Genomic DNA, 19,386 nt, shown 5'->3' on the forward strand with positions numbered 1-19,386 from the left:
TTAAGCTCATCCAGAGCCTTCACGAGGAGACAGGTGGTTAAGCTCATCCAGAGCTTTCACGAAGAGACAGGGGGTTAAGCTCATCCAGAGCTTTCACGAGGAGACAGGGGGTTAAGCTCATCCAGAGCTTTCACGAGGAGACAGGGGGTTAAGCTCATCCAGAGCCTTCACGAGGAGACAGGGGGTTAAGCTCATCCAGAGCTTTCACGAGGAGACAGGTGGTTAAGCTCATCCAGAGCTTTCACGAGGAGACAGGTGGTTAAGCTCATCCAGAGCTTTCACGAGGAGACAGGTGGTTAAGCTCATCCAGAGCCTTCACGAGGAGACAGGGGGTTAAGCTCATCCAGAGCCATCACGAGGAGACAGGGGGTTAAGCTCATCCAGAGCCTTCACGAGGAGACAGGTGGTTAAGCTCATCCAGAGCCTTCACGAGGAGACAGGGGGTTAAGCTCATCCAGAGCTTTCACGAGGAGACAGGTGGTTAAGCTCATCCAGAGCTTTCACGAGGAGACAGGGGGTTAAGCTCATCCAGAGCCTTCACGAGGAGACAGGTGGTTAAGCTCATCCAGAGCCTTCACGAGGAGACAGGGGGTTAAGCTCATCCAGAGCCTTCACGAGGAGACAGGGGGTTAAGCTCATCCAGAGCTTTCACGAGGAGACAGGGGGTTAAGCTCATCCAGAGCTTTCACGAGGAGACAGGGGGTTAAGCTCATCCAGAGCTTCACGAAGAGACAGGGGGTTAAGCTCATCCAGAGCTTTCACGAGGAGACAGGGGGTTAAGCTCATCCAGAGCCTTCACGAGGAGACAGGGGGTTAAGCTCATCCAGAGCCTTCACGAGGAGACAGGTGGTTAAGCTCATCCAGAGCTTTCACGAGGAGACAGGTGGTTAAGCTCATCCAGAGCCTTCACGAGGAGACAGGTGGTTAAGCTCATCCAGAGCTTTCACGAGGAGACAGGTGGTTAAGCTCATCCAGAGCCTTCACGAGGAGACAGGTGGTTAAGCTCATCCAGAGCTTTCACGAGGAGACAGGGGGTTAAGCTCATCCAGAGCTTTCACGAGGAGACAGGGGGTTAAGCTCATCCAGAGCCTTCACGAGGAGACAGGTGGTTAAGCTCATCCAGAGCTTTCACGAGGAGACAGGGGGTTAAGCTCATCCAGAGCCTTCACGAGGAGACAGGTGGTTAAGCTCATCCAGAGCCTTCACGAGGAGACAGGGGGTTAAGCTCATCCAGAGCCTTCACGAGGAGACAGGTGGTTAAGCTCATCCAGAGCTTTCACGAGGAGACAGGTGGTTAAGCTCATCCAGAGCCTTCACGAGGAGACAGGTGGTTAAGCTCATCCAGAGCCTTCACGAGGAGACAGGTGGTTAAGCTCATCCAGAGCCTTCACGAGGAGACAGGTGGTTGAGCTCATCCAGAGCTTTCACGAGGAGACAGGTGGTTAAGCTCATCCAGAGCCTTCACGAGGAGACAGGTGGTTAAGCTCATCCAGAGCCTTCACGAGGAGACAGGTGGTTAAGCTCATCCAGAGCTTTCACGAGGAGTGAAAAGTTAGAATCTGATCTCTCACTTGGGATAACCATGATTCTTCCAGTAACAGAGGCTCAGGTTGCTAACCAACTAAGATCAACACTGCGGCGTGGGATCAAGGTCAGGCAGGAGCTTATAAAGGAGAGGTCTTCTAATGAGAGGATTAGGAACAGGTGTGCAGGAAAGTTCCAGCTCCAGAAGACCCACAGCGCATCCTGCTGGAGACAGAGGGTAATCTCCAGATCCCCACAGTAACTCCAAACCTAAGGGAAAAACAAAGAGAGCAGAAGAGGATCCTCGGCGCCCTCTGGTGGGCAAGCCTGAGGATCCCAACAAGCCCGTCATATAAGGACACTTTAAGAAATGGAAATGTCATGAAAGCTGTACAAAACTAAATTTCGTTTTGAGTATACTCTGTGTATAGAAAATGACGATAAAAGTTGTCTTAAGTCTAAGTCATAAAACCATACAGTAGTAACAGATAAAAGTGGCTTTATTGTTTCAGTATGAGGCTGCAAAATTCGGAGGCACTACATAGGTCCTGTCATGATCCTGGCCTTTGTGGGCTTTTTGAGTTTTCATTAACATTTTAATTAATGTAATTCTGTAATTGTTTCTTTAAAATGTTTTGTGATTGTAGCTTTTTTTGTTTTGTAGTCATTTTTAAGCAGTATTGTGTTTCTGTGTTACTCTCTGCTGCCCCCTTGTGCCAGTTTTCCTCTCCCCCTTTGCTCCCTTCTAGTCACTTCTGTCCACATCTGCTCCATATCAGCTCGTAGCCCTTTCTTTGTTCTGTTCACCATATATACACCCCCCCCTCCAGTTCCTCTGTGCTGGTATGTTGTTTTGTTGCTTCAATGCTTGCTCCACGTTTGTTGTTGCTCCCTGGCATCTCTTGTTTTTTTTTTGGTCTGTTATTGTGTCCCTGGATTTTTGCCTCTGTTGCCTCTTGAACCTCTATTAAATCAGCTAAACTTATCTCTGTCTCCTTATCTCTGTATTTGGGTCCTCTAAAACCTCCACACAATCTGACACGTCCAGAGGACGGGACGTGAAAGAAAAAAACCTTAACCCTAAAAAAATAAAGTCCATTGCATTAAGACTGGGTTTGGGTGCCATAAAACCCTCAAATAATCTAAACTTGTAGCATAAACCAGTTCAAACACAAATATAGACCCACATAACACTTGTAGGACCAACTCACTGTTTTGCGAATCTCAAGTTAGTTTTAAGTTTTTTATCCAAAAGTTGTCCCAAGTGTGATGCTTTGGATTTGAAGTCCTTTTTTAAACCTGTATTTTTGACCCAACATGTGATTCAACCAGTGCACTTGCAAGCCAAACAAAGTTAAAGAAAAGTAGCCCATCCTGTGATCTTCATCCAACTTTAAATGTCTTTAAAGTTGTTTCCTCTTCTTATTTGATTTTCTTCATGCATGCTTTGCACATTGCAATTTATTTGCTTTTTACTCTTGGAAGCATATTTGGATCATATTTGGATCATTTTATGAATCTGTTTCATTTGATTGGCGTGTAGAAAGACAGACCGTGTTCTTTAATATGGGATGAGTGTATGAATTACTGTTGTACACTTCAAATAATAGGTGTCTTAAATTTTAGATTTGGGGTAAAATATCAAGTGTTGTTAAATAAACAAGTTCAAGTCCAATCAAGTTCAAGTCAGTTGTGTAAAGTCTTTAGAAGTCATAAAATAAAGCAGAAATCATCTCATTGATTAAGAACATATATTTTTGGGGCTTTTAAATGAAAAGGAAAGAAATAAGCTTGGATCAGATTTTTTTTCAGTTTTTTCCCATTAAGACAAGTTACGAACCTTTGAAAGGTGCTGCAACTCTTGTACATTGTCAACTAAAAAGAGAAAAAAATAAGTTTTCTTATTGATAAAAAAAATTATATTTAACAATTTAAAAACATATATGTATTATTATATGAGGATAAAACAATTTCAAGTTGCATTTAGAGCATGAACCCATTTGAAAAATTTAGGAAACTTAGCAGCAGCAATTTTATTCTATTTTAACTGGGATTTGTTTTTGTTTTTCTGTTTTGTTTTTAGAAATCTGTGAGTGATGTAGAAAGGATGTTCCAGAGCTTTGAGCCTCTTAATAAAACACTAAACTATGTTTGAGCTTTATGAGAGTAAGAAGGCCTGATAAGACAATTATTATGAGTCAGATTTTGATTAGATGAAAACAGCTAAAGAGATAAAAGAAGCAAACATTGTTGGCTTATGTTTCTTTTACTATTCTAAAACTAAATGTAAACTAAAGTCACCTTATTCCACCTGAATTGTTAAACTATTTTGACATTTTAACCTTTTTATCCACTGTTTATGTATGTGAATTATCTTACAAACACTTAAAAACTCAGATTTATATGTTTAAACCATTTCTTCTCTCCTATTCTGTAATTCTGATTCAAATCGCATCTGAAAACATTTAAAGTTTTACAGTAAATTTATAGAAATCCATGCAGTGGCTAAAGCATATGAAGAAATCTGCTCTGCATTCATTCAGGAACTGAGAAGCCCCGAAGAGCCGACTCTCATGAATAAATGATTTCATGCCTTCACCGCCAATCTCCATATCTGGTCCTCTGGAACAGTAGAAATCACTGAGCACGTCGGCTCATAAGATCCAAGTCAAATGTCGATCTCTGGACACATTCAAGTTTTGTACTATCATGAGATGAAACCTCAGGCTTTCATTAATTATTTGCAGTAAGTTGTCGTTTTAGAGCCTTGCAGTGTAAGACAAAGAGCCTATGGAGGATTTTAGCCTTTATACACATTTCTGGATATTCTTTCCTTATTAGTTTGATTCAAAATGAGAAACAAAGAGAGCTAAAGCATCTCATTCTTTGTTTTTAACTAATATTGTTTGATGAACTAATTTCAAAACTTTTGCAGCTTCTTATTTGTTGTTTTCTGTTTGAGTCCAATTAAAAGTTTTTGCTCTTAGGACAGTCAGAGATCAAAGCTGTGAGGCTTTATTTTTGTCCATTCTTAATGCAAACATGTCAGGACTGCAGGTGACTGAGCACTCTTTAACATAACATAACAAAATGGATCCATATTATAGTAATAAAAAAATACATGCTTTTACTCATTCAACAACACATTTTTCTTCCTCTGCAATGTTTCATCTCAGATGACTGAAAAAGAAAGCTGATGTATCTCTGAAAATATAAAGCATCATTGCATTTGCTCTGTGGATTCTGAGAAAAGCAACCTAAAGTAATCATTTTCACATCTAAAGAATCCTCTTTCGCAGCTCATGGATGTCGGTTCTGTTCAAGGAATTCCCAAATTATTGCATAGCATTTTTCAAATTCAAGATTTGCATACTAAACCCAAATGCAAAAGCTGCATTTTTTTTACAAACTCATTGCACTCGTGGGTTGCATTTAGGGTGGCATGCCGCTGAACGTGACCTATTCTTTCATAGCATCTGTAGGAACATCTTAAATGCTGAGGTGCTGAATTCTATCCCCCTTCAGACATTAAAGTGACTGAATTATTATAATTATTATTAAAGTGACATTATTAATGATTTTGGAAGAACGATCCAATAGTTTTGGAAAATAGTTGTGTATCATGTTGTGTGTGTAAAGGTTATTTTTCTTCAAAAATACTTTTTTAATTCAAAATGTGAGAGTTAGCTTTGAGTTTGAAGCCTTATAGAGTAGCCAAAACCCTTTTTGACTTTGAAAAAATGCAAATTGAAACGGAAAAATGGTCTGTCCCTTAGGAACGGGGAGTTGTTGAGATCTTTTGTTAGCCTGGAATACCCAATACTGGTCTATTCCTTTGAAAGGGGGTCGTTTTGAGTTGAAAAAGCTTCCTGGATCGGAAGCGAAACGTCTTCAAACTTGGAATCAAAGTCCAGTGGATTATATCTTTCTTGGAATGACTATGACCTGAATAAGAATCTTCACCATCGTGCTCAACAAAGCACCATCTCAATTCAGCATGAGTGGAGCACGTCTCTGGAGTTTCACTAGCGATCAATAAAATATCCTCGTTCAGAACCCCTCATTTCCATCTTACTCCCCAGGAGAGTGGCATCCCCCAGTAAGTGGGTCAGTTTTAATTGCTAGGAGGATTACCAATAACCTTGGGTCTTTCCTATCCCAGGAGTTGGTACTGCTATGCAGTTTAATTAGGAACAGCAGGCAGGGGCAAAAGATCAGGTTCGATGAATTTGCAAATCATTTTAACGGTCGATATATCCCCTCCCTCCCCCCAAACGGTCTCTGCTGAAGGATCAGCTAATTGGCTAACAAGAAAGCATGTCTCAAACAGTGCGTGTGTGTTTTATCTCTGGTTGGCTTCATGGACGTCATTATTAATGAGCCACATTATTGCTGAAGAACTTTCTCTGTACATCTGAGGATGAGTTCATTACACGCTTACTGTGATCAAACCCAGTTTCTCAGAAAACTGACCTCTCAGACTAAATTAGCCGAGCTGTTGCTGAGCGAAGGCACCGTCTCAAAGGATGGAAAGACAGCTTTTAAATCCTTCAGCTAAAAAATAAATCAAGGTGTTATCAGAATTTTTAAAAATCTAACTCTAAAAAAAATATATATATATCTATATATAAGTATATATACTGAGCTTCACTAATTTTCCTCCTTTCTCGTTTAAAAGCTTCCTTTAGCAGGAAACCAATAAAAGAGTGTGAGATCTGTTAGAGCTCATGCAGTGTGAACATGCTGCGTTAAAGAGTGAGCAATAATAGGTAATAGTCACACTTCTGGACTGAAAAGAAAAAAATTAATCCAACACAATACCCAGAATAACACTTTGATAACAAAAGCAACTCAGTCCAAAGTTTTTTTATTAGAAAATAAAAAGTTAAACCTTTTTTAAATCATATAATTCACAGTGCTGAACACAACTATTGGCAGCCCTGTTAAAAGTGTATAAGAAGATGTGAAATTAATTCCTTTCTTATTTTATTGCAGCAGCTTTATTTCACGCTGAACATGCAGAGGAGTCAAACCTTAAACTGAGTTCTTTTATTCTGGGAGGAAAACTTTTGTTTGTGGATGTTTGATTTTGTTTCTGATTAACCGTTTCTGGGTTGATTTTGCCGTACGCTTTACTGCCTTGAATGACGATGACCACTTTTATATTTTTCCATTCATGTATTTCGGTTTATGTTGTAATGTCTTCTAATAAGATTCCCTTAAGGTCAGGGGGAGAATCTGGTCCTCAGCACCACAGATCCTCCACCATGTTTAACACTGGGAATGAGGCACTTTACACATTCTCGTATTTTATTTGCTTTAGAACTATTTAAAACATTGACCTTGTTTTTCTCCACATGGATTTTCCACCCGTCTTCGGTTTTCAGAGAGATATTATATTTAAAATGTAGATTTACTTTCAGTTTTTTTTACCAGGGCGAGCGAAAAATAATGTCTTGAGTCAATATTCTTGTCTCCTTGCGTCCACAGCAGGGAGGGAAGGGGTCCTTCTGCTCTGTGCCTTGGCTCCCAGCTTCCTCTCGCATCATCGTCACCAACAACCCCTGGCTGCGATTGGTCCTCACCATGACGACTACGGCTGTCATACTGGTGATGGCTGTGTTCAATATGGTGAGACGTTGTTTAAAATGTTGCAAATGCTGAATGTTTTTCCCTCTGTTGCTCATGGGAGTGTGTGTGATGTGCAGGCAGCTGGAGAAATACTTCATATGTGATATTTATAGAAGGCCAATGCATTAAACTTTGGGTTCTGTTTTATGAAATCTACGGGTAGTACTTTCAGGGTTATCTTTGGGAATAATCAGACCATCTAAATGATGCAGAAATAGGCTGTGATACTGCAGTTCCTGCAGTTTGCATCAGGATTGTTCTAGAATAGGCATCCCCAAAGTCGGTCCTCGAGGGCTGGTGTCCTGCAGGTTTTAGAGCATTCCCCGCTTCAGCACAGCGGGGAAAAGGTGAGTTTCAGTCATTGAAACTCACCTTTTTCACCGCGGTTCTTTCAAAACAGCCAAGGGTCATAAGAAAAAAGGTGTCTATGAAGTTTAAGAGGAAAAAAAAAAAGACCTCAGAAGAATCACATATATCCCAGAACGCTTTGCACGGAGAGCTCTCCTTGCAAAGAATGATGGGATTTGCTGTCACTACCCAACAGTGGCTGTAAATAACAAAGATCGCCTAGTGAACGAGGAGTTATGTGACCAACGGGGGAGTAAAAAACAGTGATCATCTGTCCGAACGGTCAGTTAACTAAGTTCACTATATGTCCACTATATAGTCCTCGCCCTATGTAATTTGGGCCTTCACAAATGAGGTATTTAGGGGTTAAGATGGACGTTCGGACACAAAAAGATTGTATGAGCTATGAGAACAGCATCTTTTAAACAGAGCGCGCACCAGGAGAAATGGGCTTGTGCACACTCTCGCACGTACAGGGTTGTGCCTGTGCATTTGTTTTAAGTGGAGACGGCGGGTCTTTGCAGAAATTCGCGAAAAAATCCTCCACAAAACCTTTAAACTTCAATTATGAGCCCTATAGGGGTACACAAGTCCAAAATGTACCTCAGAGAACAGAAATGTGTGCATTTACACCTTTTTTCTAATATTCAAGTACATGACATTGTTTTAATTTATAGGACATAGGTGAAAAATTTGGACAAATCAGGACATCTGGACATCCTGTTTAAGGTCCAACAGCCTCTGAAGCAGCTTAGTAAGTCTTTCCAGACCTAAAGATGACACAGATTAATGCTAATGTATTTCTTCAGGCTGGGATGGGAAGCTGTCGCTTAAAGATCCTTTAACCTACTTCATTTGTCAGACTTTGAACGTTTCTGGGTCCTCCAGGTCTGACAGTGATCCAGCCTGAGTCCAGCTGCTTAAACTGAACTCAGCTTCTGAAGGAATGTGATTAGTTACAGCTCCTTTATGATGTAGCATCTGGCATCATTACTTATATACCATAAAAGGATGGGGAGATTATTTGAATAAAGCCATCGTTTGAAATAAACCTTTGGAATTTAATTTGATAAAAACATCAAAGCGTCACATAATTTTTTTTTCCAGCACTTTAATTATTTGAACAAAAAAGCAATAATGTTAACTTTCTTTTAACCAAAATTGCAAGAGTGTTTTTTATTAATACACCTTAATATGTTTAATAATTCATTGTTAGCCAAAATTAATCTGAATTTCCTGCCTGGATTTAAACCTCTGACTGGGACAGCAATCCGCATAAATGAATCAAACTTTGAATAAATTATAGGTGGCAGCAAATATGCTAAAAATAAATCAATGCTTAGAAGAATATTTGAATTCCTGCACCAAACGGAGAAGCTGCTGCCAGCATCAAGTGTAAATCATAACTACTGCACAGCAAAAAACCCTTCTAGGTTAATGATGACTAATTCTCAAGTGACAATCAGACGTTTGGAAAGGAATTTAAAAAGAAACTTGAACGTTCCAGAACACCTGCAGGAGAGGCTGATGTTGCCGAGTAACAAAAGCAGCGGTGCATCACATATTTCTCTCCTCCACACAACATTTCCTGAAGATCTGAACACAGCGAAGCCATGAATCAGCCCTGAGATCGCTGCAGCCAAGTGGAGGAGTCAGTTCCTGTGGTTCGGGTGCTTCACAGCTGAAGCAAGCGCTGAACTTGACCTCATTATTGACACGAAGTCTCTGCACTCATTCAGGAGAACAGTGAGGAGCTCTCAGATCATTTGGAGCTTAATAACAGCTGCGGTGCCTCAGTCACTCTGTGGACTCGATCTAAAGTAGATTTTTTTAGTGATTATGTCTATGTTGATCCCATCAAGTAGGATTATTCTAGAGTGATTAATTCTACTGTTGGTAAGCTGCTGTAATCAGCTCATAATAAAACTAATCTGTTTAACAGCTGACTGACACAAGTTCAATACGCTGCAGAAACCAGCGAGGTAAAAGTAACTCCTGATAATTTCTCTTCTTTTTCATCTCCCCATCTGAACATGACACAGTTTTACAATAGCTGCAGGTTGTAGGGAATTTAAAAATGACTGATGAACAGTTTAATGAGCAAGCCTTAAATAAAGGGAACATTGTGATCTTTGAATTTAAAGTGTTCTGCAATTTTAACTTGAAGTGTTTTCGAAGTTTTTTTTTTTTATCACACTCAGATCTGCTTATCTGGACTCATTGTTCTGCAGTAATTCACCGTGACGTTTAGCCTCTGATTGCTTCCGATCTTGTTTGTCAGTTTTTTGTGGAGGATCCTGGAGGGTCTGCTGCCGACATCCAAACAACTGCGCTTCCTCTGAATGCATCCAATAATAGCCGGTCTGAGTACTTGGAGGACAAAAACAAGTTTTACCTGCCGGTAAGTGTCAGAAATGGGACCTGTTTTGGATATTTTTCCTTTTTTTATTATTATTTTAAGCTACAAAAAGAGCAGCTCATAATTGTAAAGTAGAATCAAAATTAGATGCTTTTGTTCTGCATTTTTTCCAAAGCAATCAGACAATTAGCATTTGCTTTCAGCCCATTGCGCTCCTTTCCAGCTTCAAATATTCTAGTGATTTTTTTTCTTGTGATCATTTTGCCCAAATTTTTTAATGATCAGGACTGTTTAAGTCTTAAGATTTTGAGCTGGGTTTTATTTTCAGGCTTTAAACTGTTATTCTGGTTGATGTTTAGGGTTGTTGTCCAGCTAGAAGGTGAACCTAACATCCCTACCAAGGCTTTTATAGCCTCTAAAGTTTGCCCTGGTATCCAATCAGCCCTGACTACCTTTGTCTGTCTCTGCAGTAAAAGATTCCCCCCACAGCATGATGTCGCCACTCTGTTTCACTCTTGAGATGTTGAATGGTGCAAGGTGTTGGTGTTTTTGTGACACTCACCACGTTGAACCTTAAGCCTGTTGAATTATGATTCTCTGCCTGAGCTGTAGATGCCAAATTTAACATCATATGCTTAAAAGGTCAAAAACCATGCAGTATTTTTCTCTTCCATTTTACACTTAAATACAATCTTTTGTGTAATTTCATCATATCATAAAATCCAGCAAGGTTTTTGGTTATAAACCGGTTAAAATATAGAAAAATAAAACACACATTTTGTTATTTTGAGACACAAAAAAAGAAGAATTTACCATTAATAGAATACTAAGATTATTGGGAAAATTGTTTGTTTGAACGAAAATTGGCAACATACCTTATTGTCTGGTTTCAAGTCGTAACTTTTTTCCAACGCTTTGAACCATGTTGTTTATAAGAAGGATTTTTACCTAACCGTAAAAGGGGGAAGTCAAAGTTGCTAAATGAAAAAATTAGGGGCAAATTTTCATTTAGCACGAGAACATGCTAGCAGCAGACACCACCGAGAACAAATGTCCACAATTCATACCTTTTGACATTTATTGCACATTAAAGCTGCCGAACCAATAAAGAGACTAGGCTCCACTCCTGCAGAGCTGAAATAAAGAGCTGAAGAACCCTGTCTTTCAGTAGAGGCTCTTGTCACTAACCGATCCGTCCTGGAAGCACAATCCGTTCTGCGCATGCACGAACAGATATACATCCAAGTGTCCAGAACTGCTTATTTATCTTCCTACTTCTGACTTATACTCATTACATTTTCACACAAGTATCTGTACTTTCTATTCCATTTTTAAAACAACTATTACTCGTTACTCTTCAGTTTAATGTTTATAAATATTTATTTCACGTTATGTGCTCCATCCAGTGCAGATCTTTGGCTCCATCCACATCTACTACATAAACTAGTGTAATCGGTTGAGTCATATAACGCAAACACTCATTGGTTAGCTAAAGGAAATCATGAGAAGCAAGCAGGTGTTCCTCAAACTGCTAACATGAATTGTCTATGCCATGCTACAATGATGAATTCAGAAAAAGATGTTGAAATGTCTGAAAGGTCGGACACAGGCGAGAGCGTATCGGGAGATGGAGACCAACATGACCTCCCTCATCCTTGGCCCTATCTCAAAGAATTTTCGGAAAAAAGTCAAATTATTGAGCTTTCAATTCATATAGTGGCATCTGGCTGTTGTTTTTTTAAGGTTACTTTATACTTTCGTACTTTAAGCTGTTTTTACTTTTACTTGAGTAAAGAGGTCAAGTTGATACTTCAACTTTTACCAGAGTCTTTTTAAACTGTAGTATCTATACTTCTACTTAAGTAACAAATGTGTGTACTTTTGACACCACTGCCATAAATAATGTAATTATGGTACTAAAATGGCTTATTTCTATCCCTAACACTAAACACTGCTTATACACATTTAAAAAAAAATGTTTTCTGACTTTTGTGAGAGAATTTTGATGCGTTTTTTTTTTTGTTAAACTTTTTCTCTGACATTATTATCAGAAATGTTGATCTGCATTTTAGTTGTTTATTTCTTTATATGCACTATATATCATAATGTTAACATGAAAGGAAAATATAAAAATCAAAAAGACTAGATTTAATGTATGTCTAAATCCAAACCTGAAAAAGTTAGCTCCCAGAAGTAGCATGGGATCCCATTTCCGGTGCAGATTGGGCAGAGACGACTGATAATACAGAAAGGATTTTAAGGAATGTATTTTCTCAGGAAATACATTATTAACCTTTAACACATTATATTTTAGTATGTTTACTATTTTGGGGGAGGGTAAAACTTAATTTAGGTCTTTTTAACAAAATAAAATGGAGGGCAACCCGGAAGCATCGGGGCGGATCGGGTAGTGCAGCTCTTACTGCTGCGAGCCACATGCTGACAGTAGTTAGCATCCTTCTTAGTCCCTACTCCAGGGGATATATGTAGCGCTCCCCCTACAGGTTTGATGGGAGACAGTTCAGTAGAAATCAGCAGCATAGCCCGGGGAGTGCGCTCTATAGTCTGGAAAACACGGTACATAATATTATGGATATTGATTGTAGATATAAAAATAAGGCCTGTTCATTTATGAGTAAATGCTTTTGCAAGACATTGTATCCAATAATTGAGCCTGTGTGAACATATTAGTCTAATTTATAGAAAAAATAATCAGAATGCTAATTGAAAAGGGATCCTTTATATCACCTTAACAACTCCAACAACTCCAAATCGTGTATTTAAAGTATTATTAATCTCCAAATCAGTTTTCTATGAATGGTGATTTTAGAAAATGATTTCTTCTGTAATCTCCATCTCCAGTACTTCATCTACTGCTGTATTCTGGGCCTGGTCTCCTGCTCGGTATTCCTGAGGATCAACTACGAGCTGAAGATGGTAGTGATGCTGGTCGCCGTGGTGATCTACAACATCATCATCCTGCAGACTCATGCCTCCTTGCTGGATGGTTTCAACAAAGCTCTGTACCCCACAGACAAGTCCGGCAGGTAACTGCCCCCACCTCCACCCCCTCCCCCACCACCTTTTACATTTACTAACTGAGAATCGGTTGGGAGCTGCAGAGGTCGGTGTAATCCTCCTCCGAACCTGCAGCCTGCCAGCATCAGTTAACCCCAGCCTATTAAGAGAAGAAGGTCTGCAGCAGAGCTGGCATCGTCCCATTCTGCTGTCAGTTGAGCTCCACTGCTGGAAAAGGAGGGAGGATGAGTGGCAGGAAGAGATAATGCTGCTGCTGTTGATGGAGAAGGATTCGCTTTTGCATTTGATTGACAACTGGGGTAAAATGGCAAAAAAAAACATCTTGAAAGTTTTCTAAGCACAGAGAAGCTGGCGTGCTGCTGTTTCCACAGAAGCTGCCTCTTAAATCTGATTTTTTCCACATTTCAACTTTTATATGAATCTTTTATTTTATTAATAACATAAAACAGTGAATACATGTCAACAAACATGCAGTTAATTGCCTATACCTGGTAACAAACTAATCCAATGGTTTGCACTTAAATCATAATGACCTTCACTTGCTTAAAACTGTTTTAAAAAGCCTTCTTTTAAAATTTTGCATGTATTAAAGCAGCATATTATTGCTCTAAATTATTTGTAATTATCCACCACATCTGGAACAAGAAGTTAAATTCAAATCAGTTTATTTCTACAACACATGTCATCTAAAGACACTTTATAATTCAACCAGATCATCCAGTCAAATTGATTCTAAGTGTTCTATCTAAGGAAAGCCAGTTGATTGCATCAACTCATTGATTCAAAGGCAATCACTCACAATAAGCATGCTTGAAGCGACAGTGGAGAGGAAAAACTCCCTTTTAACAGGAAGAAACCTCCAGCAGAACCAGGCTCAGTGTGAGCAGCCATCTGCTGAGGCCGACTGAGGTTCAAGGAGAAGTTCTCTTCCAAACCAAAGGGTGGCAGTAGTGATCCCAATATGAAGAATATCCTACTTACAATATTAACCAAAAACTAACAACAAAAATACAGCTATAATGATTCACAAAATTAAACTAGATTTAAACGCGACTAATACAGAAATCATGCTTTTTCACGAATTTCTTTTAAAGTTTTTTCCGGGAGTTTTTGTCTCTGCAGTCTTCAAGGGGTCTTCTATATAATTAATTTCCCTCTTGGTTGATTCCAATCAGTAAACAGTAGATTGACTTTCTTCAGCACCCAATAGTTTTCAGTGAACAGTGGTCACCCCTTTTTAAATGTCCAGGAACTGCCTCTGCTCCTGAGCCACTGATTCTCCAAAGTTTCAAGAAGAGTTCATCTGTTAGCCAGATGGTTGTTGGTCCAAGTCGTGTAATATGGTGAAAACCCTCATCCGCCTCTCTTGCTGCAGGTGATGCCAGGCTCCTCCCCCTGCCAGTGTGCCCCATGCAGGCTGTGGCTTTAATGCAACCTAACAACCAAAGCGTTAATATAACTTCAGGTCATTTACCACTTAATTGAACAACCTCCAGGAAGTTTGTTTTTTGTCCTTTGATAAAACACATGATGAACATATGGGAAAGCATCTCATACCAAACCCTGTTAGAGTCCATGGTTTTAGAGACGATAAATCGAGATAACAACCTGCAGACCTAACCTGAAAATGAATAGTGCGTTGGTTCACAGGAGCAGAACGATATGCAAAATGTATTAAATAAAATAAATGGTTCTCAAGACCTAGTAATATTCTATTGATGTCACAGTGAGGTGGAGGTTTGAAGGAGGACCCAAATGCAGACCGAAGCTAAAGGATGTTACTTGCAGATTTATTATCCAAAAGGGTTCAACAGTCCAATCCAAAAAATGCTGAAAACCAGGAATACTCACAACAAGAAGGGGGCAAAGAAATGACAACAAACCAGCTAAGAGTGACAGAACAGGAGGAGAATATATGGCAGAGAAAAATAAAGTCCAGGCTGATTAGCAGATTGGGAGCAGGGGTGAACAGAGGAGGCAAGAAGGGAGGTAAGGGAAAAGGAGACGGACAAAAATAAGACTCAGAGATAAAACTTGAACAGAACCAAACCCATGGCACTCGAATAATTTCACATCATATTCATATGAATTCCTGGATGTAATTCGAAGAGAAGACATGTTGGGTGAGTAGAAGAGAAGTCTGAGGTGCTTGGGCGAGAGAGGGTGTTCAAAGAGTAAAGTCAGATGTAAAATCAAAGTGCTTTCCTATTAGATAAATGAGGCATGTTTATGAAAACATGTTCTAGTTATATCAGCATTTAAAACCATCTTATAATGAAATCCTGAAAAATAATCTTTTATTTGTGTATTTTTTAGACCAGGTGTGCTGAAGGATCTGAAGACAATGGGCTCTGTGTCTCTGTTCATCTTCTTCATCACTCTACTGGTTTTAGCAAGACAGGTGAGTAACTTTCTCCCACAGAGAAACTATAAAACTTTATTCCTCTGCTGCTGCTACTGCTGCTGCAGTCATAACTATGTAATTAGGTCACGCAGCATTTAAAGATCATCTTCAGCTCCAGCTAAGGAGAGAGGAAACTGGAATCACTTTGATTTCTTTAGACGACGATTTCTTAAAGACTCCTGACATTTGTCTTTTTTGTGTTATTTTTTTTTTTTGGTATTTGATTAAAAATATGACTTCAGTTAGTATCAATCAATTAGTATCAATCATCTCTGAACTGAGAGCAGATGTGCTGGCAATTCTGGACGCATATCTGAAGCTCCCCCGAGAGCTTCATATCAGCTCCTCATGTTCTTCTGGTTCTGGGTCAGGAAAAGAAAAGGCGGTGTTAGTCATCAAGACCCAACTTGGATGTTTAAAACTCCCCTTCAGATATCCGCCCTGTCTCCCATCAGAATAATAATTAGAACATAAAAAAACAGGGCTAACTGCAAGGCGTTGCCCTGAGCAGATTATGCAGTGTCCACATCAGCGCTCTGAATGATTTTACACGCTTTAAACAAAGCCATTAACAAATTTTCCCTGCTAAAATCTCTTATCAGCTCTAATGAGGTCTTTCCCAGAACTTTTCTTCATAGGGAGGAGAAATCAGGTTAGGAGAAAAACGGCATCAGTAATTCATCCCTCAAGAAAAGATTGCACAGCGGAGCAAAACTCATTTACAGCCTCGTTTAGCTGCTTTCTAAACGGCATGTACAATGAGCTCCGTTTCTCCTGGCCTACTTTCCCAGACTCATGGAGGTAGCCTCTCCTCATTTACATGCAAGCACAAGCGACAGACATCAGTTCAAAAGTAGGAAACCAGCAAAAGAGTTTTCACTGCATTTATTTATCGTTGAGCCTGCTAACCAACTACATCTCCCAGGACACACCCACACACAGTATAGGAGCCCACCCACCAGAAACTTCTAGCCTTCAGATATAGAGATCCTCATCGAACAAGAGGCGCAAACATGCAACCTCAGGACATCTTGACCTTCGTATATGAGTCCTCCTAACATATGCAGATGTATTCAAAGCTACCTCAAACATGAATAACCGAAAAGCACTCAAAAGAAAAGAGAGAAGCAGTAGCTATGTTTTATGCAAAACAGTCCTCTCTGCTGCTTCTCACATTGTTTCGCCGTCCCGCTATTGGGACTCTAATTTTCCATGAATATCAAGCATTTCAGTACCCCTGCCTTGTAGTTGCAATGTATGAAAAATGGATTTTAGCCACCTGCAACAGAGAAGCAATGAGCCTAACCTGAAAGCCACAGCAGGCTGTATTCAGAAACCTGTTCTTATGAGGTCTGAGGTCAGTTTGAACGTCTTCATCCTCCTTTATGTCTTGCTGTAAATGCAGGCTTACAGGAAGCAGGACGTCTTGATACTTAAAAAAAAAAGAATACCTCCACCTGAATCAAATCCAGAAAAAATGTATTATCAAATATGTATCCTTACAGAATGACTTTGAGCTATTTTGCATCCAGGAGATGCACAAGGCCGATGGAGACTCGCAGAAGTGTTTTTATTGAATAGATATTTTAGAAAGTACTGATCCAAAGAGGCTGAATACAAATGCACACCAAAAAATGTCTGATTTAGAACCATAAGTAATCATGAAAAATACGCATCATCTTCCCTTACAAAACTATATACTACTTTCTGTGTGTCTATATGGGGAAGAAAAGTGAATATATTTGCAGTTTGTCTGAAAAGTGAAAAATATGAACAAACTTTTTTCCATTCACTCAAACATAAACTTCACTGATTTACCAACTGCAGATGAATGAAGAAACTGACTCCACTCAGACTTTTACTGACGGCATGTTTACAACTATTCTTAAAGAGCAAATAACTTCTGCCAATAAAACTAATTCTTTCCTTTTCATGTGAAACGGACCAAAGAGAGAAGCAGATTTTGAACACTGAACAGTTCTCTTCATACCACAGGTGTAAAGTATTTCTTTTAAATAACAAAGCAAACTTTAATCATGACTTGTAAATATTTGAAGAAGTTGGTGAGGACAGCAGAGAGGATCATTGGAGCTTCTCTTCCCTCCATATAAGACATTTCATCCCAGCGTTGCGCGTCCTGAGCCTGTAACATCATCAATGACCCCTGACTACTCTGGGAGGAGGCTTCACAGCATCCGATGCAGGACCAGCAGGTTCTGCAACAGCTCCTTCCCCACTGCCATCAAACTGTTGAACTGTTGAAACTCTAATTAAGACTCTGCATCACACTTACCTAAAAAAACATAATATTCACACTACCAAAGCGGATAAGTTTTTTTCTTTTATAACCCCTTTAAATAGAACACAACTCAATGTTCTACTGCATTTTGCACCATATTTATTTATTTGCACTGCACTGAACGCCTTTCAATGCCTTTTGCACCATGACTTTTACATAGGTTCTGATTCTGGCATTCTGATCACTGCTGCGCTTTATTATACTAATGTTCTTTCATTTCATTGTTGTAAGCTGCAGAGGTGTCAAGTAATGAATTACAAATACTCTGTTACTGCACTTAAGTACACTTTTTAGGTATCTATACTTTACTCCATTACTTATTTTTCCTCCTACTTCTGACTTCTACTCTTTACATTTTCACACAAGTATCTGTACTTTCTATTCCTAACATTTTTAAAACAAACGTTACTCGTTACTCTTGGCTTTGGTTCTATGCCATGCTACAATGTCGGATTCAGAAAAAGATGTTGAAATGTCTGAAAGGTCAGACACAGGCGAGAGCGTATCGGGAGACGGAGACCAACAAGACCGCCCTCATCCTTGACCCTATCTCGAAGAATTTTAAGAAATAGTCAAAAAATTTAGCTTTCAATTCATATAGTGGCATCTGGCTGTGTTTTTTTTTAAAGGTTACTTTATACTTTCGTACTTTAAGCTGTTTTTACTTTTACTTGAGTGAAGAGGTCAAGTTGATACTTCAACATTTACCAGAGTGTTTTTAAACTGCAGTATCTATACTTCTACTTAAGTAACAAATGTGTGTAATTTTAACCCCACTGGTTAGCTATACGCATCGAAATGTAGTTTCGTACACACTCTGTGTATACAAAATGACAAAAAAGTTTTGATTGAGTCTGAAATTTTAAAATCTTTTACAGAAACTGACTTTGAAAAAAGTGAAAGATGCTGATAAGAAAAGCACTTAAGTAAAACTTAACTTGTTTGCCATTACTGGGAAAGTAAAAGTACTTATGTATCTTTATTTCACTTGGGTAAAACAACATAGGTAGAATTAGTTGAAAACCTTTTTTAGCCTTAAGGAAACATTGTATTCAAACTGTAGCCATCAAGTAAAACAACATGTACCCACAACTGTGCCGCTGCCTGAGAAAACTTCTTGCAATGAAATGTGTTCTCTTTGTTTTAGAGCAGAAAACAACTAAAGTATAACACTAGTTATGCAATTTATCATAAAATCCTACTAGAAGTCGAGAAAGTATTAATATTTTTGCAGATGATTGTTTGTTTAGCCACAATTTTTCTGTTTAAATGTGTTTTTGTATTCTTGGTTTTTGTCCAAGTGACGTCATGAGGAGGGGTGATGACACAGTCTCTCCTCTTCTCAATAACAGAATGAATATTACTGTCGGCTGGACTTCCTGTGGAGGGACAAGTTCAAGAGAGAGTGTGAGGAGATTGAAACCATGGAGAACCTCAACCGGGTCCTGCTAGAGAACGTTTTACCGGCGCATGTGGCCGAGCACTTCCTCGGACGCAACTGGAAAAACGAGGTGGAAAAAACATAATGAGCAAAGTCACTTTACATTTTCCAATATTTCATCATGTTTTAATGTGTCGCCATAGCAATGACTGCTTTCATTTTGCGGGGAAGGGAAGAGGCCGACCCATTGGGTGTGTCAAATTTCAGAGGCTGCGTTCTCCAAGGATCCGGTCCAGGTAGACCAGGTCCTTGGAGATCCTTAAAAAAAAAAGGAGGCCGAAAGAGTTTGACTCTGGATTCAGGTCCAGCTTTTACCTTCCCTGACTCATCGTATACTCTGT

General features: G+C 39.4%; 1 protein-coding gene across 2 annotated transcripts in view; it reads left to right on the forward strand.

Moving 5' to 3' along the window:
- The window catches only part of adcy2b (adenylate cyclase 2b (brain)), a 96,280-nt gene that overhangs the window by 62,932 nt on the left and 13,962 nt on the right, over window positions 1-19,386 (forward strand). The window contains exons 16-20 of one of the 2 annotated variants that reach the window (XM_038299820.1): window positions 7,018-7,155; window positions 9,785-9,904; window positions 12,725-12,909; window positions 15,218-15,302; window positions 18,957-19,115. In XM_038299820.1, coding sequence (XP_038155748.1) covers window positions 7,018-7,155; window positions 9,785-9,904; window positions 12,725-12,909; window positions 15,218-15,302; window positions 18,957-19,115 — 687 coding nt within the window. Of the gene's footprint in view, window positions 1-7,014; window positions 7,156-9,784; window positions 9,905-12,724; window positions 12,910-15,217; window positions 15,303-18,956; window positions 19,116-19,386 lie in introns of both variants that reach the window. The other variant, XM_038299819.1, reaches the window with a different exon arrangement.

Source organism: Cyprinodon tularosa, unplaced genomic scaffold, assembly GCF_016077235.1.
Source record: "Cyprinodon tularosa strain WSP-4 unplaced genomic scaffold, ASM1607723v1 ctg435, whole genome shotgun sequence".
Taxonomy (NCBI): domain Eukaryota; kingdom Metazoa; phylum Chordata; class Actinopteri; order Cyprinodontiformes; family Cyprinodontidae; genus Cyprinodon; species Cyprinodon tularosa.